The sequence below is a fragment of the Tiliqua scincoides genome, chromosome 2, assembly GCF_035046505.1.
Source record: "Tiliqua scincoides isolate rTilSci1 chromosome 2, rTilSci1.hap2, whole genome shotgun sequence".
Classification (NCBI taxonomy): Eukaryota; Metazoa; Chordata; class Lepidosauria; order Squamata; family Scincidae; genus Tiliqua; species Tiliqua scincoides.
In genome coordinates, this window is record NC_089822.1 from 105,952,298 (window position 1) to 105,975,016 (window position 22,719).

Here is a 22,719-nt window from a genome sequence, read left to right on the forward strand (position 1 = left end):
ATTTCAAGGGACCAAGCAGAATTTAAAGTTCGTGTGCATTTTCTTTTTAGGAAGAACTCTCCAGAAAACCCAGGATAAAGTTGATGGCTTTCCTATTAAAGACTGTGAAGATATATTGGTAGTTGGGATAGCTGTATGCTGGAGTGGAAAAGATGCTTATTACATCTCATTGCAAGAGAAGTCCCAAGAGCAAACTGGTAAGAAAGTGCTTTTTAAAGGAATAAACTTCAGAGAGAACTATGTCTAGGATTTGTTACCAAATCCATAATAACTAAATATATTAACATTGCCAATCTGCTCTTGCCTCAGCTGGGTAGTTCCCTCTCTGTCTTCCTCACTGAGGACCAGCCACCTTGTGAGGGGGAGGCAGAAGAGAGACGAAAGATATCACACACTTATTCCTTCTTCAGTTAGTCTGCTGTGATTAAAATGGAAAGATAATGTATTTGTTCCATCCTACCAATACTGTGTAAACTACTTTGGGGGCTCTGGTCAAAAAGCAGAATAGAAGTGTACTAAATAAATAATAAAATGGTATTCCTACCGGTATGAATGACAGAGTTTTCATAAAAGCAGTATAAAGAAGAGACCAAGAAACTCAAGTGGAAGCAGCAGGTAACTTAAGAAAAGGAAGCAGAGAGAATAAGGAATGAAAGACTAGGGGAGAGGACTTCAGAACCTCTGATGATGCGTACTTAGAAGGAAAGCCAAGTATTAATAGACAGAGGAGCTAAAGAGTGAGGCTACAAACCTATACACCCTTTCCTGGGAATAAATCCCATTGCCCATCATGGAACATATTACTGAGTAAACATGCATAGGACTGTGCACCTAGAAAAGCGGAGAGACAAGGCTGAACTTCTATCTTCCTGTGTAAGGAAGGATTTTCTATGGATTCGGTTTCAGCACTTGAACAGCATTCTTTAGCTCAGTGGTTCCCAAACCTTCTCAACTGGCAGCTTCTTGACCTACTGGGCCAATGGCCACAGCTTCCCATTAGGGTTCCAACCCTATACATTGTATAGGATGGCAGGGTTTTTGCGAGGATTCTGTGGCTCTCCTGGCTGGTTTCCGCAGCTCCCTGGGGAGTCACAGCTCACAGTTTGGGAGCCACTGCTATAGCTCCTTGGTATGGCCAACTATGACAACATTTTGCTATTTTTTTTAGAAGTCAGTGCCAGTTTGGCACCACCTCCACTGGATCAGAACCTACCTGTAGCAGAGAGATTACAGCACATTCAGTTATATCTGCAGGAATCCAAGACAGCATTTTCGCTTGCCATGTATGACTTCATTCAGCACTACAAAACTCTCCTGAAGGCTTGTGCCATCTCTTTGACAGGATGTTTCGAAGACCCAAAGGTTAAATAATTAACCATTTTTAATCGTTCTGACTGTATGTAAAGTGGGATTGGGGTCAACATCAGGAGTTAGGAGTCCCTGCACCAGAGTCTGATGCAGGAGTTTTACAGCATGATGGTAAGTAGCTTTGGCAGCTGCAGGTGTGTTGGGGCAGTTGGGTCATGGACAGACCCTTCATTGGGTGTGGGCCCTTGTATCCTTGTCAAACACTAATGAAGGGACATATCCCTGTAGACAACTTGGAAACCTGAGAGACAGGAAGCTGTCTTTGCCATTGCCAGAGTGGGCCATACTGTCACAGAAACTTATTGGGAGATAAAAATGACCTTTCATCTCTCTCTCACTAAAACCCAAACCATGAGACGCTGAGAGTTGTGTGCACACATTTTCCTAATGTACTCAGAAGCCCTAGCAGCACAGTGTAGACATAAGCCCTTACTGACCCAGGAGTTTAACAGACTGAAGGTTAATAATTTGGAATAAGAAATTTGTCCTTCTGTTAGTTTCTTCATTGCATGTAGATATATCAGGCGTCCGCCACAGACAGTGCTGCATTTTGTAGTGATCCTGCTTCAGTATTGGCATTTTTCATATAGCTGACCTTTCTGAAGATTTGATTTACTAACAAATATGCAGCATTTTCAAGGAGTCCAGAGGGCTTGCAAAGCAAGTATAAAGAGTATAAAATCACAGTATTCCACATATGAAATAATGTTGAATGTGCTTTTTCATCCCCTTTCCTGAATGCAAGGCACCCCTCCTTGCACTCCTTGCACTGCTCCCCTCACCACTTTGGAATAATCCTTCAGATAATTGCTGATGTGAGATTTGAACTGGGGGGGGGGGTGTCTTGAATTGCATCTGAGGACACTATCCAACTTTCCAGCATTAATGCAGCTGTGCCAACAGGGTGTGCGCTGCATCCTGCGGTGGGAGGGGCAGTGACGGAGATCTCCTCAAAGTAAGGAAACATTTGTTGCCTTACTTTGGGGCTGCATTGCAGCTGCATCAGTCCTGGAAAGCTGGATAAGATTGGGTACTCAGTCTCTTAAATGCTACGCAGCAGTAGGTGTCGTTGCCTCAGGAGTTCAGTATAATTTGTAAGTCTTAGGTGAGTACCAATCTAAGTACCTTGCCATCTGTTCAGGTACTTGGGTTCCTAAAAGTGTTGTGTTCCTATAAAAGTGCTCTCCTTTTCTCATGTGTTCTGTGCATTTTCCCCCCATTCCAGGTGGCATGTTGGCTGCTGGATTCTGGGTCAAAAGAGCTCTCCCTTCATAACATGGTCACCCAATTCCTTCCCCAGGAATTGGTCTTGTTGGATGGAATTGGATCAGGCCAAGGAAGTCAGAGCCTGGGGCTTTGTGCTAGTGCAGATCATTCTGGAAGGTACAGAGCAGCTGTGGAATCTGTGCTGGTCTTCCATATCATGAATGAACTCAATACTCGGTTGCATAGGGATAACTTGCAAGGTAAAATACTCGGGGTTTGAAACATAATTGCTTGGATTTACTATTGGGGGATATACATAAACCTATTTGTATGTTCCCTCTCCACATGGTGGGGGTAATCATGACTGAGTGACTTAGTGTTTGCAGTCATGGGGAGGAGATCTCTCCTGGTCGGCAGCATTTGTCTGTATAAACAACACTGCCTTAGGGTGTGTGTATGTGAAGTGGTGGCTTGCATGGTACACTTTTGATATTAGTACACTGGTACGTTGGGACACTGTAAGAGTGGAGATACTTGCAGAGCATCTACGTAGGACTATAGTGTTCCACACTAATCTATGGAACTCCTTACCACAGGATGTTGTGGTGGCACTTGGCTTAGTTGCCTTTGAAAGGGGATTGGACAGATTCTGTCACGGGTTACAGGCCATGATGACTATATGCTACCTCCAGAGTTAGCCTATCTCTGAATGCCGGATGCAAGGAAGTGCCTACAGATAACTTGAGTACACTCTGAGGAATCGGATGAGATGCACTGTGAGATATAGGAAGCTGGACCAATGGGTCCTTGGCCTGATCCAGCAGGGTTCTTGTGTTCTTAGAATTTAAGGTCAGTTTCACAGTCACTTCATAAGTGACTTTTGGTTGAAAAAAGTGCCTATAAAAAATCTTGGATGAAACTCTGAGTATTTTGCTGCAACAAAACATGTTTGGAAGCTTCAGCAGCTTCCCAACGTATTTTATCAGAATAGAGACCTTTGTGCATTACAATGTGTAAGTCTTCCATCAAAAATTCTTGTTTTATGCATAGGAAATTGGGATGTCTCCCTAGTTTCCTTCAACATCGGAGCGTTAGGTGTTTGATGCCTTCAAGCGTAAAAACTGTTTTCTAGCTGTGCTACTTGTCATTCCTGGGGCCATAAATTTCTGCTCATTCTACACTATCTGTACAACACCCTATGCAATGTGCTCACCTCTGGAGGGTCCACCAGAGGCCACATCTACCCTTCCATCCGCGGCCTCTGCTGGGCTCAGATGGAACCTTAAGGTAAAAAAAGAAGTGTAACTTCCGGTTTCTCTGTGAAACAGGAAGTGACTTTTTAATGTTTTATAAGGGCTTCCCTGAGGGCTTGCCCAGGTCTCCTCATGCCTTATAAGGAATTTAAAATGTCACTTACGGTTTTATGGAAAAACCGGAAGTTGCTTTTTCTTTTACCTTAAGGCACAATCTGAGCCCATCAGAGGCTACAGGCGGACAGATGGTCATGGCCTCTGCTGAACCCAGAGGAACCTCCAGAGGCAAGCAGAGCCCCCTCCAGGGGGAGTGTGCAGCAGGGGCCCCATGGACTCGATCTGTAGATTCAGGAGCCACAGATACGCCCCCCCCCCCGTATATTATCAAGAACACTTAAAGAACATTAGTGGGGAATTAAAATATTTAGAGCAAGCAACATCTTAACTGTTTAATTTGGATTACCAAAAATTTATATTCAGTAATATAGTAATGTATATTGCTGTGATATTAAACATGTGTTGTTTGTTACCTTGTTTGTGTTCATTCCAGATCTTTTTCGTAGGCTGGAGATGCCGAATCAATATTGCTTGGCCTTGCTTGAGCTCAATGGTATAGGTTTTAGTACAGTAGAGTGCGAGACTCAGAAACATGTTATGCAAGCAAAATTGAATGAAATTGAGAATCGGATATATCAGCTGGCAGGCCACAGTTTCTCCTTGACGTGTCCTGATGACATTGCTGAGGTATGGAAAGGATCTGGGCGGTGGGAGTGCAGCCCCTTCTTGATGAAGTGTGCGAGTCCTGGTTGGACAGTTACTGTAGTTGGAAATGTTTATATTACATGGAAGTGGATTTTTAATATCTTTGTAGGCTAGACAATAATAAGGATTCTGTTCATACAGTCATTTTAATTAACTTCATGCAACGAACAGCCTTGTAGCACTTCAAAGACTAATAGTTTTATTTCAGCATAAGCATTTGTGGACTACTGTCTACCTTCTTGGGTGCGTTTAACAAAGTGAATTGTATTCTGCGAAAGCTTATGCTGAAATAAATTGGTTTACCTTTAAGGTGCTTTGAACCTATTCTTTTTTGTTGCAACAGACGGGCAGCCCAATCCTGAGCTGCCCGGAGCTGCGGGACCCAGCGGCTCCTTGGAGGGCTTCCACAAGAGGCTCCTCGGGAGAAGGGGACTCTTGTCCCCTTTCCCCGAGTAAGGGAAGCAGCCCCGCAATGGGGCTACTCACTTTAGCGATGACTGTTTGGTTGTCGCTAAAGTGAAGGCGCTCGTGTAGGGCCCTGCTCGTAGGACCCTGCCCAAGCGCCCTGAATCCTGTGGAGCTCAGCTCCGCGGATCTGCCTCCCCCACGCCCCCCAACATGTCTCCTCACGCCCCTGGCCACGCCTCCCCCCTCCCTGGAACACTTCCCCCGGACACACCTGTTCCGCAGAGACCACCAAGCTGCGGAAATTGGGTGCCCGCTGCGTGCTGGCTTAGCGCCGCCTGGCGCTGAGCCAGCTCCAGTGGTAGCCCAGTGGTAAGCCCCACAAACATGCCTTGCGGCACGTTTGCGACTGTAGTCCGCGCCGTGGAGGCACGGTGCAGACCACAGGATTGGGCTCTAAAACCGCTGCCCCCTGGAAGTTAATTTAATGGTAGTCAACTCATCCTTAATTAGCCTTTTAATAATCTGGTGAGGATCATTCAGAGTAGATGGCTCTTGTGCTATGAGACGGAACTGACTAAAGTTATGACTTCTTATAGGTGTTGTTTTTGGAGCAGAAATTGCCAGTTAATGGAGAAACAAAAGTCCAAAGGAAGACGTTGGGTTATACCAGAAAGGCATCAGCGAAAGGAAACAGAATCAGACTGGGCAAACAGTTCAAAACAACTAAGGTATATTTTGTGTGCTAGGTAATTTTGTGAAATTAACATGACGTTAGAAGCAGCATGACAGCATACTACTTTTGTTACAAATAGGCCTTAGGGGGCCTGTCACTCCACAGAAGTGGCCAATTTCTGTAAAAGTGAAGGTAGCCAGATCACTCCTGAAGTATGCTTGGACCCTAATTACCAGCAAGCTTCAGCTTTATTTAGCACTCACTGAACAGTGACACAGATGAGAAGACTTGTCATTAAGACTCTCAAAACCCCACAGGTAAGCAACATAGAGCAGTGGTTCTCAAACTTTTAGCACCGGGATCCACTTTTTCAAATAAGAATCTTTCAGGACCCACTGGAAGTGATGTCATGGCTGCAAGTGACATGATCAAGGAGGAAAATTTTTAACAATCCTAGGTTGCAATCCTACCCACTCTTACCCAGAAGTAAGTCCCTTTTACTGTCATTGTTAAAAGCATGTACATAGTAGCCTGTTAAAAATTACAGATGTGTCACATTTCCCCAAATGCAGTCACATACCATGGTAGCATCAAGTCTAATATATTAAAAATAAAATATTGAAATGAATGGGAACCTACTAGTGGGTCTACCCACCTAGTCTGAGAAACACTGAAGAGGACATTAGCAAGCCTGGCTGTTGCAACAGACGGGATGGCACAGTTTCAGCTTCAAGGCAGGACTCTCAGCAGATGAAAGGAGAGAGACCCCAAACTGAGATATGCAAGCCCTTTTCTTCAGTCCGGCTTCCCCTTCCAGCTTTTGGCCACTTGCCCCGTCTGGGTGTTGACCAAGATGGTCAGGTGGGTGAAGGAGGATCCCAAAGAGTAGGGGTTGATTCTCAGACTGGAACACTCTAGCTCAGGGGTCTCCAAACCCCGGCCTGGGGCCCAGATGCGGCCTGCTGCAAGTTTCTTTACAGCCCGCGACCAACCTCTTGGCCCCTGAAAGCCTCTGGCCCACTCAACTGAACATGACCAGAACTGTGCTCTGATTGTGTCTGGAGGGTGTTCTTAGGGCCAGAGAGGTTGAATGAATGAGCCCATTGATTCATTTATTCACTCATCTAAGTTCTATCTCGAATTTATTTATTTAAATTTTATATTTAAATTGTTTTTCTGGCCCTCCACACCACACCAGATATTTCATGTGGCCCTCTGGCCAAAAAGTTTGGAGACCCCTGCTCTAGCTAGTAACCACATTTTTCTTGGGTCAAAGAGTTCCCTTCAATGCTTTGCTCTTTATCTCCTCTGGGTGCATATCTTTGCAATTTTACAGTTACGGCTGGAGCTGTAATTTCAGCATATCCCTCAGTCCTTATCAGGTTGCTTTTGCAGGCATACAAAGAACTTACAATGCAGCTGTACAGGCAGACTACGAAAAGTCTTAAGGATGGCAGGGCTTTGGCTAAGTAAGGCCTAGGCCCTATTTGGATTCTGGCATTTTTTGCATCACAAATATTGTCTTCAGTACCTTTTAGCCTGTTTCGTTTTGTTTGATGGTAAGTATATGCAGAACAGACTGACCAAATTCTGTTTCACAGTTCCCAGTTTTGAACAGCTGACATCCATGAAAAAGCCAAATGCCAATTTTTAATTTTAATAAATTTCAGGTGGGTGTGGGTGTGAGTGATGATTCGATGTTATAAATTCTGTCCTTTAAGTAAAGGTCCCAGATGTTTTTGCACACGCATATTTTACTCACGATTGCGCTCAGTAATGGAATTTGTGGTTTTAAGTCTTTATAAACAGTTCTTGTACATGTGTGCTTTGATTTCAAGAATTATACAAGAAATACCATGAAGAATACAAATGGTATGGAGGCAAAAGATTAATATTTTATGCCAGACTGAGTGCATTCTTCTAGCATACCTCTCAGCCGAACAAGCAACATCCTCTGATTTCTGGGGAATGCAAGGATAATCACCCCTTTCTCTGTAGGGTTTCCTAATGCAGGCTTGTTCAGGGATCATAGTGTAGAGGAAAAAATGCAGAGTTCAAGAAGAGGAACAATCTTCATCTGAAAATCATCATTTGAAGAAAAGATGAGGAGGTACCTTCCCCCAAACTTAGTAGCAGTTGCACCATCTCTTTTTGTCACATCTGTCAGAATTAAAGCAGATGGTAAAACTTTATGTAGAACCAATGAGGACTTTTAAAGAATACTAACTGATTTGTCCTCCTGTCAATTTTCTTAGGATGTTTTGGAGAAATTGAAGGTGTTACATCCATTACCGGGCCTGATTTTAGAATGGAGGAAGATCACAAATGCAATAACCAAAGTGATATTTCCACTGCAGAGGGAGAAGCACTTGAATCCTATCCTAGGAATGGAGAGGATCTATCCTGTTTCTCAGTACTACACTGCTACGGGTAACAAGTTTTATATTTTTATTTTTTATTTCTTATAAAGATACCTAAGAAGGTAGAAAACCTTTTTCAGGACTTATTTGAGCTTTTCAGTTTTCTGACAGTTTAGGTTTAAGCTTCTCTAATTGTTGCCACAATTTTCCTCTCTGTTGATAATCTCCAGATAGGAGTGCAGGCTCTGTCCAAATGCATTGTAATTCGGTTAACATGGGTGCATGATCAGAAACTGTAAAAGAAGCAATATGGGAGCTTATCATGGAAGAGCTTAAGGTATAAGAGATTAGGATGTTTGAAAATTGGAGACTGGAAACATTTACAGATTGAGTGTAATCATTCAGATGAAACAGATTTCTTAAATTGTCAAGGGATTTTATTTCATTTTTTTAAAGGAAGGCTACATCTTACAAAGCAGGAAGCATTTTGGTGAAATGCGCTTTATCACCTTTTTACATTTGAATGTTTTTTGCTTTAGCTAAATTCTAAGTTTATTTAAAAAAATGCTATTGGCAAGAAAACTGCCTACCTATTGTTATATAGTGGGTCCATGCAAATAAAGGAAGGCATAGAGATAACAGCTCAGTACGTTTATTCCTTCTTCAGAACAGGACCTGGCAATGAATCTGACACAAGGCAAACACCCCTGGCTTTTATACCCTTTAGCTCCGCCCAGACTTCCCATGATTGGTACAGTTGAAATACTGTATTAACTAGAGGGCCAATCGGATGGCAGGATTTGGATCCATCACCCGATTGGCCAGCAATAAGTCTGGGCCAATCAGTTATGCAGGATTTCAATCCTGCATAACTTGCATACATAACACTATAACATCACCTTCTGCTTGCTTGTAGGTCGTATATCCTTCAGAGAACCAAATATACAGAACGTGCCAAAAGATTTTGAGATTGAAATGCCAACCTTGGTTGAAGAGAGCCCACCTTCCCAAAGACAATGTAAAGGGACCAATTTTATAGGAAACAGGTAAAAAATGCATTCACAATTCAGTATTTCTCATCTAATTAATGTTCTGGTATTAGCTTTGTCTCTGGAAATATTTCTGAAAAGATTTGAATTGATTTGACCATCAAATTGCGGCACGTCATTTGATAGACTGGCTGGATTCAGGAATACACAAAGTTATGGTTTGTGCTAATCATAGTTAAGAACTCACACAATGACTGAGTTCAGACATCACATGGATGAACCGTAGTTAGTTTGCTTGTAACTTTGTAATTTTTTAAAATTGTCTGATTAAGGGCCTCTAACTAATCATGGTTTATTCTTTGTTAGCAAGTCAGGATTCAGTTGCATTTTAGGTTAAGAGCATTTGTATCTCTCCTTTCTTAACTCCACAAGGAAAATTCAAAGTGGCTTATATCAACAAAATATTATCAATAAAACTAAAGCAGCAATATCAATAAAACTAAATATATGTTATCAATATTTTATATTATAGATTATATTATCAATAAAACCAAAGCAACCAAAAATCAAATCAGTAAATACCACAAAAAAGTAAACAAAAGCTCAACAGTTAAAAGCTAACAAGAGCCTGTAGATCAGAAAAAAATTGATTAAAGTCTCAGCAGAATAGGAGAGTTTCAACTTTCTTTTGAAGCACCAAGAAAGAGGAGCAATCCTGATTATAAGGAGGGTTGAATTTCACAGGCCAGATACCATAACAGCAAAGGCTTTTTCATCTGCCAATAGTATATCTAAAGGTCACAGCACCTGCAACAGGGCTGTCTGAAATCTCCCATGTTAGGAAGGCTCCTACAGAGAAAGAGAGAGTTCTTCAGGTATTTAGGTCTCAAATCACTAAGGGCTTTATGGGTCATCACCAATTGTACAGGCCGCCAATGAAGTCATGACCCAGTCAACAGCTTGGTAGTTACATTCTGTACCAATTGTTTCCAATCTTTCCAGTCTTTCCAATCTTCACAGACAACCCCAAGTAGACTGTGTATCAATATTACAATCTAGATTTAACCATAGCCAGGTCCACCCAATCCTAAGAAAGCACTGTTGACACACCAGCCTAAGCTGGCTAAAGCCCCCTGGGTTCCAGCTGCCACCTGACGTTTAAAGCCAGATCTGTGAGCATCCCAAACTGCAAACCTGATCCTTCAAAAGAAATGAAATCCCATCCAGCTCAAGTTGATAATTCAGTTCCTGAATCTCAGATCTCTGTCTTCTTCAGATTTAATTTCAGTTTGTTAACTTTCATCTAACCCTTTGTGATGTGAACAACAATTAAAATAAACCATGGCTCTGTGTTGTGTCCAAACCAACTCTGTGGGTTCCAAATGTGCAGTAGGCAACCATAGTTTAGACTTGCTTATCTGCATTTTTTCCCCAGCTGATCAGAACTCAACTGCATAATTGTACTCCCATCCCCTTGGTGCAGCAGTCCTTTTGAGGTGGATCAACAGCCCAAGCTAATTTGATAGTTGTCTGTGAATTTGACCAAAACAACCACAGTTAATGTAAACCATGGTTTGCAAACCAGCTTCAAACTATGATTCCAGGTCTAGTTTATTTGGTGCTGAAGAAACAATGGTTGTGGGCAGCTGAGGTTCAGAAGCCATTGCTGCATGTTGCATTCTGAAGTCAAACACTGTCTAGTTCAGCGATAGGCAAGAGGCAGAATTACCTGCAGATTTATTACCAGTATGAACTTTGCTTCATGCCCATATTTCAACATTACCACTAACATATAAATTAGAAATTACCCTGTAATTTCTTTTCTTTTCTTCTGTCTCACAGTACAGTGCATAGTACTTTTGTAAGCACTATATAAAGGACAACACTATAAGGCTGTTTTCTAGGATAAATAAGAGAGGAGGGGAAATACTCTGAAGCATGTGGATTGGTGCTGACTTTGCTTTACTCTCTGCTAGAATTATGTCTGGCCTATGTAGTAATATACTTGTATATAAAAATATTTAAATCTGCTCTCTTGTTTATCTTGGTGCAGTATCCTATTGATACTAGTACTAGTATCTTACTGATACTACTTAAATGTTTTTGATTTAATTTTACAGAGGTCAAAAGCGTTCTGTTCTGCCATGTGGAGAGAAGAAGACTCTAATTGAGGAGTTACAGAAGGGGAGAAGAATACCATTTTCTGTTAGCATGAGACATGCCTTTGTTTCATTTCCAGGTGACATCTTGAAATTGTCATATAGCCCTGGCACTTCAGTAGATAGGAACTGTCCTTGAACATACGTCTTGTACCGTGCAGTTTCCAGTATCGGGAGGGGGGTCTGGAATGGAACCCCTGTGGATTCTGGGTCATGCCTGATTTGTCATCAGAATTTCCTTCAACATATTTCTGCAGCTTCTTTGTTACTTTCTCCTTCTCTTGAAGAACAGATTGTTAGATCTCTAGTTTATATCTGGACTCTGATTATATAGCTAATTCCAGACTGACCAGACCATGATCTCCTGTCTCCGAACAGTGGGCATGTGTAGTCTATTGCAGAAGCAGAGCCAGGGCGAAATGCCCTAAATGAAATAAATCATTCTAGAGACTTTTTGCTTTGAGATGTTGCTTGAGGGAAGTGTGAACTTTAGGCATTTTGTTTCATTGGTTTTAGGAGGCTTGATTTTGGCTGCTGACTACTCCCAGCTTGAGCTGAGGATCCTTGCACACTTGTGTTGTGATGGTCGGCTTATCCAGGTCTTGAACAGTGGTGCTGATGTTTTCAAAACTATTGCAGCTGAATGGAAGATAATTAACCCTGAAGTGGTTGAGGATGGTTTAAGGCAACAAGCCAAGCAGGTCGTCTTAAAAATTCTCTTCCCTGATCACAGTATATAATTGAACAAATGTGGTTTTTTGCTAAAAATTGCAGTGCAGGGGTGGGTGGGTGGTTCTTTCACCATCTGCAAACATAAGTGTTTTCACTGTATCTTTCTGTTCAGAGTAGTGAGTCCTTTTGGATGGCTGTTGCTTTAAAAAGAAATTTTAAATGATGCTGTTTTAAAATTTTATTTATATGCCTCCATCTGAGTATATGGTGCTTTACACAGACTGAATAATAATAATAATAATAATAATAATAATAATAATAATAATAATAATAATAATAATAAAAAATAAAGATTACCCCACAAGATTAGTTAGGTAGGCAGAAGCTGTAGTTTCACAGCGAGCCAATCCTGCCTCCCTTTCAGCTTGCTTCTCTGTTTCCTGGGTCTTCATTCCATCACCCTCTCTCCATGCTAGGCCTGCTGTGTGAGTTTCAGATTCTCAAAATAAATGAGCATGGCAGTCTTTTTTCTCACACTGTGTTTGTTTTCTTGCTTTGCCTTGTTTTCTTCAACTGATTCTCCTTCACTTCAGCTAGCAGCACTTTCCTGAAGAAAAAAAATCCTAGATTGTGTTTGCATGTGTGTTTCTTTGCTGGCTTGCTTTCCTCATAAGAACAGCCCCACTGGATCAGGCCATAGGCCCATCTAGTCCAGCTTCCTGTATCTCACAGCGGCCCACCAAATGCCCAAGGGAGCACACCAGATAACAAGAGACCTGCATCCTGGTGCCCTCATCCTCCCCCCTCCCTCCTTTGTGCCATCATTCTCATTCTCTTTTTAAAAGAGGAAAGGAAAAATTGTTCAAATTTCTTTCACAAGGGCACTTCCACCCCCGTCCCAACAAAGAGAAAATACACAAAAGTTGAATAAACAGTATCCTGCTTAGCTATTTGAAGGGCTGAGTGAACCAATTCCTGAGGATTTTTTTTTTAATGCGCAAGAATTACAGTGCATGTCTACTGTCCTATGCAGGTCTATTCAGAAGTAAATCTCAATGAATTCTATTGTATTTACTTCTAGGTAAACGTGTTTAGAATTGCAGCCTCAATAACCAAGGAGTTTTTTTCCCCAGTTCATACATTATTTCCTTTGTTTTTATAGATTTGCTATGGAATCATCTATGGAATTGGAGCTAAATCCTTAGGAGAACAAATGGGTGTTGAGGAAACAGATGCTTCATGTTACATTGAATCCTTCAAATCAAGATACCCAGGTAAAAAAAAATTGCTGATATAGCACTGGCTTCTTTAGGGATAACTTCGTGGTTAACATAAATGACAATATGCTTGGTACAGTAAAAAAAAAAAAAAAAAAAAGCTCTTTATCTGTAATACTTTCTGGACCCAAACCTATTCAATTTCCCAGTACTGATGAAGCCAAACTAATGGGGTGTGTGCTGCATCCTGTTGTGGCGGGGTAATCATGAAGGCCTCCTGAAGGTAACAATTTGTTGCCTTGCCTTGGGGATGCTTGTGGCTGAATCAGCATTGGAAAGTTGGATAGGATTGGGTCCTCTGTTAAATAAACTCTTTAAAAGTTGGGGCTAGTGTATTACCCAAAGCACAACAAACCCTGCAGAAGTACTATACAGTATTTCAACTTGTGGAAGTCTGTAGGCTTTTGAACTCGATAGTACAAGAGACTTTCATATGATACAGGTGGTTATGGAACTATTTTTTCAGTACCTGAAAATCTGACATTTCATCAATATTTGGTAAGACTCATTGTGGCTATTAACTGAGACCACTTTCCAGACCTGTGAAATAAGGGATGTTCACAAGTTTGTATATAGGTTGTAAAACTGCTTAAGAGTTGAGTCTTGATCTGTCCTGTCCCCCATCCTGGTAAGTTTCCATCTGAACAGAAATCCAGAAGTTATGACCTGCTTATTGACATCACTTTCGGCCCTCAGCAGGCATCATGAATGCTATTCGGCTAGTTGTATGAAACTTGTTTGACACCCCTAATTTAAGTGATATAATAAATCAGAAAGTCCCTTATTTAAGGTGAAAGAAGAGGTGATAGGTGTGTTGGAGATTCTGAAACATGTTGATGCACAAGCCTAAAAGTATATGGAAATCTCAGTGTTTATATGTAATGTGTCCATAAGTGGTTAAGTGGTTAATTTTTTGAACTGGTACCTGCAACACTGTGCTAATAGCTCAACATTACTGCATGTTCTTATAGGCATTCAGAAATTCCTGAGAGAAACGGTGAAGAAGTGCAGTGAGGTTGGGTATGTGCGGACAATCATGGGGCGACGTAGATACTTGCCAGCTATTAAAGATCCAAACCCTTACAAGAAGGCTCAGGTATGTTGACAAACATTTTGGTCAAACTCCTGAAATATATCGAGAAGCAGTGCTTTTCTTTGCATGTTCAGTGGTGCTGACATATCACAGTTCCTGTCCCATCCTACTAAGGCAGTGTTTCCCAACCTGGGGGCCACAAACTCCTAGGGCTACCATGAACACTGCCTTCCCCCTTAAGGGTAGTGGCAGTGGGCAGGGACAGCAGCGGCGGCACTTCCAGGATCATGCTGCCATCATGGAAAAAGGGTTGTTAAATATTCATGGGGGCAGCACCACCGGTGCAGCTCAGGCTTCCCACTGTTAGGAGCACACTCCTGAAGCATGTGTCTGAAGCCCACATAACAGGAAAGTTCCTTCTTACTCCTTCAAATGTACCCTCACACTATTCTTTAGTGTTCTGAAAGGTCTTCCGGAAAGAAAGTGTTGAGCCTTGTGTTGATCCTTCCTACTTACTAGAACAAAATAAACATTTTCATTTCACTGTTTCAATCACTCCTGCTGACTTGATATCAAATTTCTCATAAGTGTGGGCTGTGCTGCTTCTCACAGTTTTTTTTTTTTTCTCTTTACATCTTCAGGCAGAGAGGCAAGCTGTGAACACAGTTGTCCAAGGCTCTGCAGCAGACATTGTCAAAACAGCCACAGTAAATATTCAGATGCAGCTAGAAGCTCTGCCTTCAATGGTGAAATCTTATGGACATTTGGACAGTTTATTCCAGAAAGAACGGCCAGGTATGTTTACGTTCTCCCTTTATATTTGAAGCAAACTCTTTTGTGGCAAATTATAATTTGTACATAAGTGATCTGCAGTTTGAGGTAAACAGTGAGGAGGCTGAGTTTGCAGATGACACCAAACTATTCAGGATGGTAAAGGCCAAAGCAGAATTCCAAAAGAACTTCTCCAGACTTGGTGAATGGGAAACCAGATGGCAAATATGATTCAGTGTTGACAAGTGTAAAGTGATACACGGGGAGGGGGGGGATTCCAACTACATATGTACACTGATGGGTTCTGAGCGATTGGTGGCAAACCAGAAAAGAGATCTTGGGATCATAGTGGTTAGCTCAGTGAAGAGGTTGACATAAGTCTACTACAGAGTGTGACCACATTTGGAATAATGTGTACAATTCTGGTCAACATACCTTTAGAAGAATATTTGTAGAGCTGGAAAGGTGTAAAAAGGCACCAATGATCAGAGTGCTGGAGCGCCTTCTTTACAAGGTAAGGCTACAGTGCATGAGACATTTTAGCTTATCAAAAACACAATTGGAGAAGATATGATTGAGACATAAAATTACCGCATACTGAGGAGAGAAATCTTTTTTTCTGCTCTCACAATACTGCAAACAGGAGTCATCCAATGAAACTGATTGGTGGGAGATTTAAGAAAGACAAAAGCAGGTGGCATTTCACATAGCAAATAATTTGTTGCTCAAGATGTGGTTATGGCCACTAGTTTGGATGGCTTTTAGACAAATTCATGGCGAACAGGTCTCTCAGTGGTTGCTAGTCACAATGGTTAGGCGTTATCTCTAGTTTAAACAGTAGAATGCCTCTGAATACACAGGCCTACAAAATTGAGGGTCAGAAAAGTTTTTCCCAAACTTTATGGTGGTTTGATATGAATTTGGGGTGCTGATTTCAAAAATGGCATCCGTTTTGCCCTATCACGTCTAGTTTTGGAGATATAGTATAGCCTCATTAGTGAATGGTTCAAGCAGCTTCCTCATGAGGAAGCCATGGTGTAGGCTTCCTCAAGAGGAAGCTGCTTGAACCATTCATTAAAGAGGTTATGCCGTGTCTCCAAAACTAGACGTGGTAGGGCAAAACGGATGCCATTTTTGAAATCAGCACCCCAGATATACCCAGGAATTGGTGTAACGTTTAAGGAAGCAAAACGTGTGTTGGCCTGTGATATCAGTTGCAGGGGAGTAATACTGGGAGAGAAGAATGCCTCTGGTGCTGTTTGTGAGTTTCTTAGAAGCAGCCGGTGGGTCAGTGTGAGAAAACAGGATACTGGGCCTTTGGCCTGATTCAGCAGGGCTTTTCTTATGTTCTAATTAGACAAGCATTTAATTCCAGGTGGAACCTCTGCCATATATGTATTTTACATCTAGTTGTGGCTAGAAAAAGCAGAGACATTACAATTACAACATAAGCAAGTAACTGCCTAACAAGTAAGAGTGAAAAGACAACCAGTAAGAATGAGCACAGAGTGCAAACTATCTGAACAGAAAGCAGTGAGCAGAAGGAGAGCAAAAATTTGTGTTAAGAAAAAAATTGCCTTTCCTCAAAGGGAGGAGGGCATTGGCTTGTAGGAAGCATCTTTGGGTGATCATGTTCTCATCAGCCTCCCAGGGGATGGAAGAGATGTAATGGAGTGAGTACAGTTAGGGAACAGTGAGACTGACACTTTCTGCCAATGTGTGGCAGAGAGGTGGGCAAAAATTCATTAAATTAAAACAAATAAATTTAGATGTAGTCATTCAGTGATTATTTTATTTTTAAGCTTTCCTCTGCTTATAGTTTTGCTAAGACCCACATCTCATCATGGTTAATATCCAAACCATTTTCCAAACCTGCTTGTTTAAATCTTTTCTTTTGTGTTGTCCAATGCCACCCAGCCACACCTGCCCACCTTTGTATTTCTAATGAGCTCATTCTTCATCTTAACTCTTTATATGCTTGTTGTTGGTTAAATCTGGTCAAAGCATTGCTCTGCTCCTCCTTGACTTTTGGCTACAAGCCATTAGGTAGGTTTTGAAGGAATTCTCTTGTGGAAGTGGGAGGGAGGCTTTTGAAGACAGTCTTTCTGTCTGGCTTTGTCATTGTGGCTGCAGCAAAGGGGCAGATTAGGGTAGGCACTGATTTGAGGGCTTCCCACCTCCATTCACCACACAGCCCTTTATGTATTTGGTGGGAGATATGATAGGGCTCTTTTTCCCAGGCTAATCCATACCCAGTTCCTTCAGTTTTTCAAAGGAATTGAAATGCCTTTGAATCAGTTGAATTAAAATTTCCTTCAAAGGAAACCAGCCTTTCCTCTTAAGACTTATTTATTAGATTCCTGACCATTTTTGTTGCTCACCTCTGAATTCAATTTGTCTACAACATCCTTAAAATGTGTTGCCAAAACTGAACACCATTCTCCAGATGAAGTCTAACTAGCATACAGTAAAGTGGAGCTATTACTTCTCATGACTTCAAGCCTAAAATGCAGCCTAAAATCACATTTGTGTTTTCTGCAGCTATGTTGCCATGCTGGCTCATGTTCAGCTTGTGATTACAATCCTCAGATCTTTTTTACATGTACTGCTACCAAGTCAGTATACCCGCATGTATGCATCTTTATTTTCTTACATGCAGAACTATGTATTTGCCCTGTTTTAATTTCAAGAAGGCTAAATTTGGCCCTCAATTATAGCTATTTCTAATCCTGGTCAATGTATCCATTCCAACCAGTTCATTATCTCCTGTAATAATTATGAGTTTGAGTCATCTGACAAATTTCTGACCTTAATTTGTTTGTGTGATCTTATGTAGAAGCAATTTTGAGATCCTGTGCTTCTAAAATACAGCACTGCATTCCTATGTGTAAATAAACACCAAAACTCAACAAGAGTAATATATATATTTGAGGTAGTGTTACAGGAAACCAGAGATCTACCAGACAGACGTAGCTCAGTGCCTCATCCTGCTTGGATCTGAGGCCCTCTGATTGTTAAGCTCTGTTCAGAAAAGTGAGTTCATGAAATCAATTTCTTCTCTTCCCAATTTCTAGAATGCTGCATTAGTTGTACACAGGAATCCTGTGATCTTTAGATACTAGTGTGTCTTTAACACTCTACTACCATCATCACTATTTTGGTTTCTGTATGCAAGTTTTTATGAAACATTCAATTTTTTCTGTTTAGAAAAATCAAAGAGGACAGGAAAAAGGCAGTTACTATATCCCAGCCATGGAGGTTTCTTTATACTCCAGCTCCATGATGAACTTCTCTATGAAGTTGCCGAAGACAGCATGATTCAGGTAAGAGGATCCTGTTTGTCAGGAAACTTAGGAGTGGTCAACTGCAACTAGTACTACAGGTGGTTTTGTGCACAGGGGCACATGTGGTACTTTGGGCCAGACAGTGCAAGTTTCTCACTCGCACCACAGTGGTTGCTTTTCCCACCATACCGACTTCCAGTTTGCTTCCAGGTGCAATTCCAATTGCTGTTCTAAAGCTCTGTATGGCTTTGGAATGAGATATCTCAAGAACTGCCTCCCCCTGAGTGAAATGCCCCATCTGCTAAGACAAAAGCAGATCTTGTTGATCACCATCACAGAGCAGCAGTGCCTTCCCACTGAGCTCTCTTCTTAGTTCTGTGCTAATAGGCTTTGGAGAACTATCTTATGTTTAGAATTAAAATTACCTCAGGGCACAATCTAGTCTAGTAAGTGTTCTTTTTTTCTTGCCTTTTTATTTCATACTTTTGGTTCATCTTTTTCTCTGGTAGAAAGTGGTGTTACTGCTTAGAACACTATCTGACTTGCAGCTGTTTTCAAGACTGGAAGGACCATACAGCAGTCATGTGAATCTGTACACTCACTATACATTTCACTAGATGTGCTCGTTAAAGCGAAACCCAGACTCAGGAAAGCAGTGATGAGAGAGGGGTGTGCTTCCACTCGTCTTTGTGGACTTTCCAGAGGCATCTGGCTGATCATCGTGAGCAGGTGCTTGACTAGATGGGCCCAATCCAGCAGCTCTTCATACTCCTGAGGATTCCCTGGCTCATTTTAACAGCTTCTCCAAATACACAACTTAGGGAATTCGGCATGACTAATCTAACAGAACTGAACTGTGGCTTGAGGTGCTTGTTTCTAACCCTGCTTTTTTTTCTCCTTCCAACATTGTATTGTTTTATAGGTGGCACAAATTATTAAGCATGAAATGGAAAACGCTGTAAAACTCTCAGTAAAGCTGCCAGTGAAAGTCAAAGTTGGACCTAGCTGGGGAGACTTGCAAGAGTTGGAGTTATCAACGTAAAATTGTCCTACAATAGTTTGTCCTCTGTGATGGATTCCCAGCTTTCCAGGAATTGCAAAATACCTACTACCTGGACAGTTGGATACATTTCTTTTTAATAATGGTGATCCTGCACTTGATGTCCCAGGTGAATCTTGAACTCCAAATGAATTCATCTAAGCAAATGTTAAGAAGTCACACTCACAACTAGAATTTTTTTCTAATTAAAATGAACTACTTAGAAAAAAATACTTAATTCCTATTTTTTAAAAAGAATCCAAAGTAAAGATTTTTAGGGCCCAATAACTCACTATTTCTTAACTGAATTTTTTAAAATCACTCTAAGCATTTTAAAATGATGAGTGCCCTTTTTTAGCTGCAGTATGATTTGGATCATTGGAAATGTTTCTGTTTTGTTGCCATTGGAAGCCTCTTATGTGAGAGAGTTTTATTTTCCAGAAGTCACATCATGTGCACAGCAGGATATAGGGAAGGTGTGTGAATGATGACTGGTTTTCAGAATAGAAGATCCTCTGGAATGAGGTATAGGCTGCCATTGCATTTTGCACCAGACGTACAGCAGGGAGGACAGTGCAGAATCACTCCTGCCCTCATGTACAAGATTTCCTGGGGGAAATGGCCTGTTTAAAGGTCTCTTAAATTGAAGAAGATATTCTTCTAGTTAAACAATGTATTTATTGCACTACACCAAAAGTCTGCCTCTTATACATCCTGTAAAAAAACTAAAAACAAAATTTTTACTTGCTTTGAGAAAATGAAGGGAACATTTTTTCCTCCTCCCTCATTTTCACAAATGAAAAAATATGGTAGTTTCTATGATTCTGCCTCTGCCAGCTTTTTCATCAGTTTCTTTGCTTTCAAAAATGTGTTATGTACTTGATTTATCATTATGTAAATAATAAAACTGATTTCTATAGCACTTTGCGTCTTGTAACCTTTCCTGAAAAGCAAGAATAACAGTCCCTTATAGAAGAGGGAATAATATAAATGTGCTATGTACAGGTGGGCCTGAGTATCCACAGGGATAAAGAAACCATGGATGCAAGGTTGTATCTTGTCTGTGTGCCTATTAACATAGCTTGGATCCGTACCGGGGTGAAAATGTTCTTATAAAGGTCACGATAAGCATTGAAGCATATAAAGACATGCACGCAAGCTGCTGAATACTTGAAAAGACTCTAACATTAACAATCAGAGCCACTGCTTTATGGTTTGTGTGCAGAAATGTGCATAGGCTGTTACAGCATCTGTGTAACAAAGATGTGGCAGAGTGACATCTTCAGAGCAGGGTTCACATGTGCTCATGCAAAAATAGGCACAATGGTGATGTGCTGACAGTCTTCTTTTCTTGGAGGACATGGTACCTGCATCTTAATTCACAAGTGAATGCATATCTCCATGGAACTACCATGCATGGAGGAGCCACTCAAGCAGAAAGATGTCTGGATCAACCCCCTACAATTTTACAAATTGATCAGAAAATTTTCATTGAACATTTCAGGGCTTGGAGGGTAAAGTGGTGTGCATGTGTGAGAGGGTAGAAGGGTAGTGAGTGACAGGAGACAAAAGTGTTGTCATGATCCCCAGTGATAGAAGGCAATCCACCAAGAAAAAAATCCTCTGGCTTGTCCTCAGTGAAATGACTTTTGCATGCTTTGCAGTAATCACATCTTTCAGGCTGAGAATTAGGAATGAATGGTGAAAGGGTAAGCTCTCTTGAGATGCCAGGCGCCTCAGCTTGGCTTGATTATGCTTCTGATACAGTGTAATCCATTGTTAGAGCACTCCAAAACAGTCCTTTTTCTTAAATAACTGCTGCTGTCAATGAAAAAATTTGATTTAATGTTAACCTGTTTGCAAGTTAGGTTTGCCACTGATAATATCGGAAAGGAAAGCAGCAATTGTTCCTAGATGTTTGAAGTGATTCCTGCAGCCTCACAATAAGCTGAATCGTCACACTATCATGGTGCAATGTTGATCTGTGCCTAGCTAGCTCAGGAGACATCACAAATAAAGCACCATAGTTTGGCCACAGGAGTTTAACGTTACTTTATTTTTCTACTAATGAAATGTTTTGAGTGTTTTCAACTAAGATTGTCCACAGAAAAGATGTCAATTTAAAGAAATGCAGCTAATTGTCTTCTGTTGAGAGCAACATGCTTCAAATGTACGGATTTCTTGTTTTGTGTTTTAAAACAAAGATTTTGCTGTTTCACTATTTCTTTGTGGAACTTAGAAATTCCTTTTCCTCAGTCACAGCATGCTTTCTGTTTTGTCTTTGCTGTATATGAAGTCAGTCATGCAAAGTTTTATTCAGTTTAAATGCATCAACAATCCAGTTGGTACAGGACATTTTAAATCAGCAACAGTTTGCTCTGTAGTTCATACCTAAAGCTGCTGCATTATTACCTGTTAAAGACTATGATTTGTCTGGAAAAGAGATTCACTCAGTGTAGATCAGACTGCAAAAACTCAGTGTGTAGCTGTGTCTCAAAACATGCATCTCCCTTAATAGTCTGATACAGCAAAAAAGGGAAGCTTCCAGGGAGATGGCACCTTGTGACTTGTCGCTGAATTTTGAGAATGGTCTAGTCCTCTGACTCATTTTCTCAGTATACTGAAGTGCAACTTCATGGTTGAAAAACTAAAACTGATACCATTTCTTGTCCTTGCATTTCAGCATTACCTATAGTGGTAGAAAATAAAATTACTCAAGTGACACAGATTATACTAAAACAAAATAAACGTTGCAGATTAAGCCATTTCTGCCCAGCATTCCATATATGCTACAGGGACCACATGTACCTGTAGGATGGGCAGAAATGGCTTAACTTGATTTGCTGCATTGTAACTTGCTTAAAAGTAAGTTATACCATGTTCTCTGGCCACCATTGTGAGTACCTGTGGGAGGAGCAGCAGCAGCAACCGCTCTGGGAAAAGGGAGGGGATTATAACACTGACTGCATAACAGTGAGCTACCAGCACAGTCACCTCTCCTGCAAATGCTACTTGGTTGCCTGTTTTGGGCACCTGCCTGCATCCCTCACTCACATGTGCACATGTCCTTAATACTAGATGATTGAATTTGTTTTATTTCCATAAGATGTGAGCAAACTCAAAATACACCTGGCATAGAAATAGAAGTTTCAAACATATTAACATGATACAGTTGTCTGAAGGTGTTGGCTTTCTGCTGCCTTCGTATTTTTTTCTTGGTAGAGAGGTGACAGGACGTTTTTCTTCTTTCTAGCATTTGTCCATTCCACTCAGACCAGGAAGGCAGAATCAGTCCATCATCCTAGAAGACAGCACCTGTTTACCTTCACAGGTGTTACTGGGCTCTAGTTTCAACTGGGTCCTGCACATCAGTACAACAGTATATTTTGTTCACTTTTTGTCTTAAATAATATACTAAATATTGGTATAAACTACAGGTAGAGCCTAGTTATCCGCATTAGTTCC

The 22,719-nt window shown here is 41.1% G+C and overlaps 2 protein-coding genes across 4 annotated transcripts in view; one reads left to right on the plus strand and one right to left on the minus strand.

The window, feature by feature from the left end:
• POLQ (DNA polymerase theta) overlaps positions 1-19,257 on the plus strand; it is a 55,474-nt gene extending 36,217 nt beyond the window's left edge. The window contains exons 17-30 of the mRNA XM_066612658.1: positions 55-197; positions 1,169-1,362; positions 2,594-2,834; positions 4,378-4,571; positions 5,594-5,725; positions 7,926-8,100; positions 8,947-9,076; positions 11,140-11,258; positions 11,695-11,879; positions 13,013-13,124; positions 14,099-14,223; positions 14,802-14,955; positions 18,139-18,254; positions 19,138-19,257. Of these exons, the coding sequence (XP_066468755.1) occupies positions 55-197; positions 1,169-1,362; positions 2,594-2,834; positions 4,378-4,571; positions 5,594-5,725; positions 7,926-8,100; positions 8,947-9,076; positions 11,140-11,258; positions 11,695-11,879; positions 13,013-13,124; positions 14,099-14,223; positions 14,802-14,955; positions 18,139-18,254; positions 19,138-19,257 (2,140 nt within the window). The remainder of the gene's footprint in view (positions 1-54; positions 198-1,168; positions 1,363-2,593; positions 2,835-4,377; positions 4,572-5,593; positions 5,726-7,925; positions 8,101-8,946; positions 9,077-11,139; positions 11,259-11,694; positions 11,880-13,012; positions 13,125-14,098; positions 14,224-14,801; positions 14,956-18,138; positions 18,255-19,137) is intronic.
• Positions 19,258-21,901: 2,644 nt separating this feature from the next.
• STXBP5L (syntaxin binding protein 5L) overlaps positions 21,902-22,719 on the minus strand; it is a 98,946-nt gene continuing 98,128 nt past the window's right edge. For all 3 annotated transcript variants that reach the window (XM_066615869.1, XM_066615868.1, XM_066615870.1), the window contains one exon: positions 21,902-21,943. In XM_066615869.1, coding sequence (XP_066471966.1) covers positions 21,902-21,943 — 42 coding nt within the window. The remainder of the gene's footprint in view (positions 21,944-22,719) is intronic.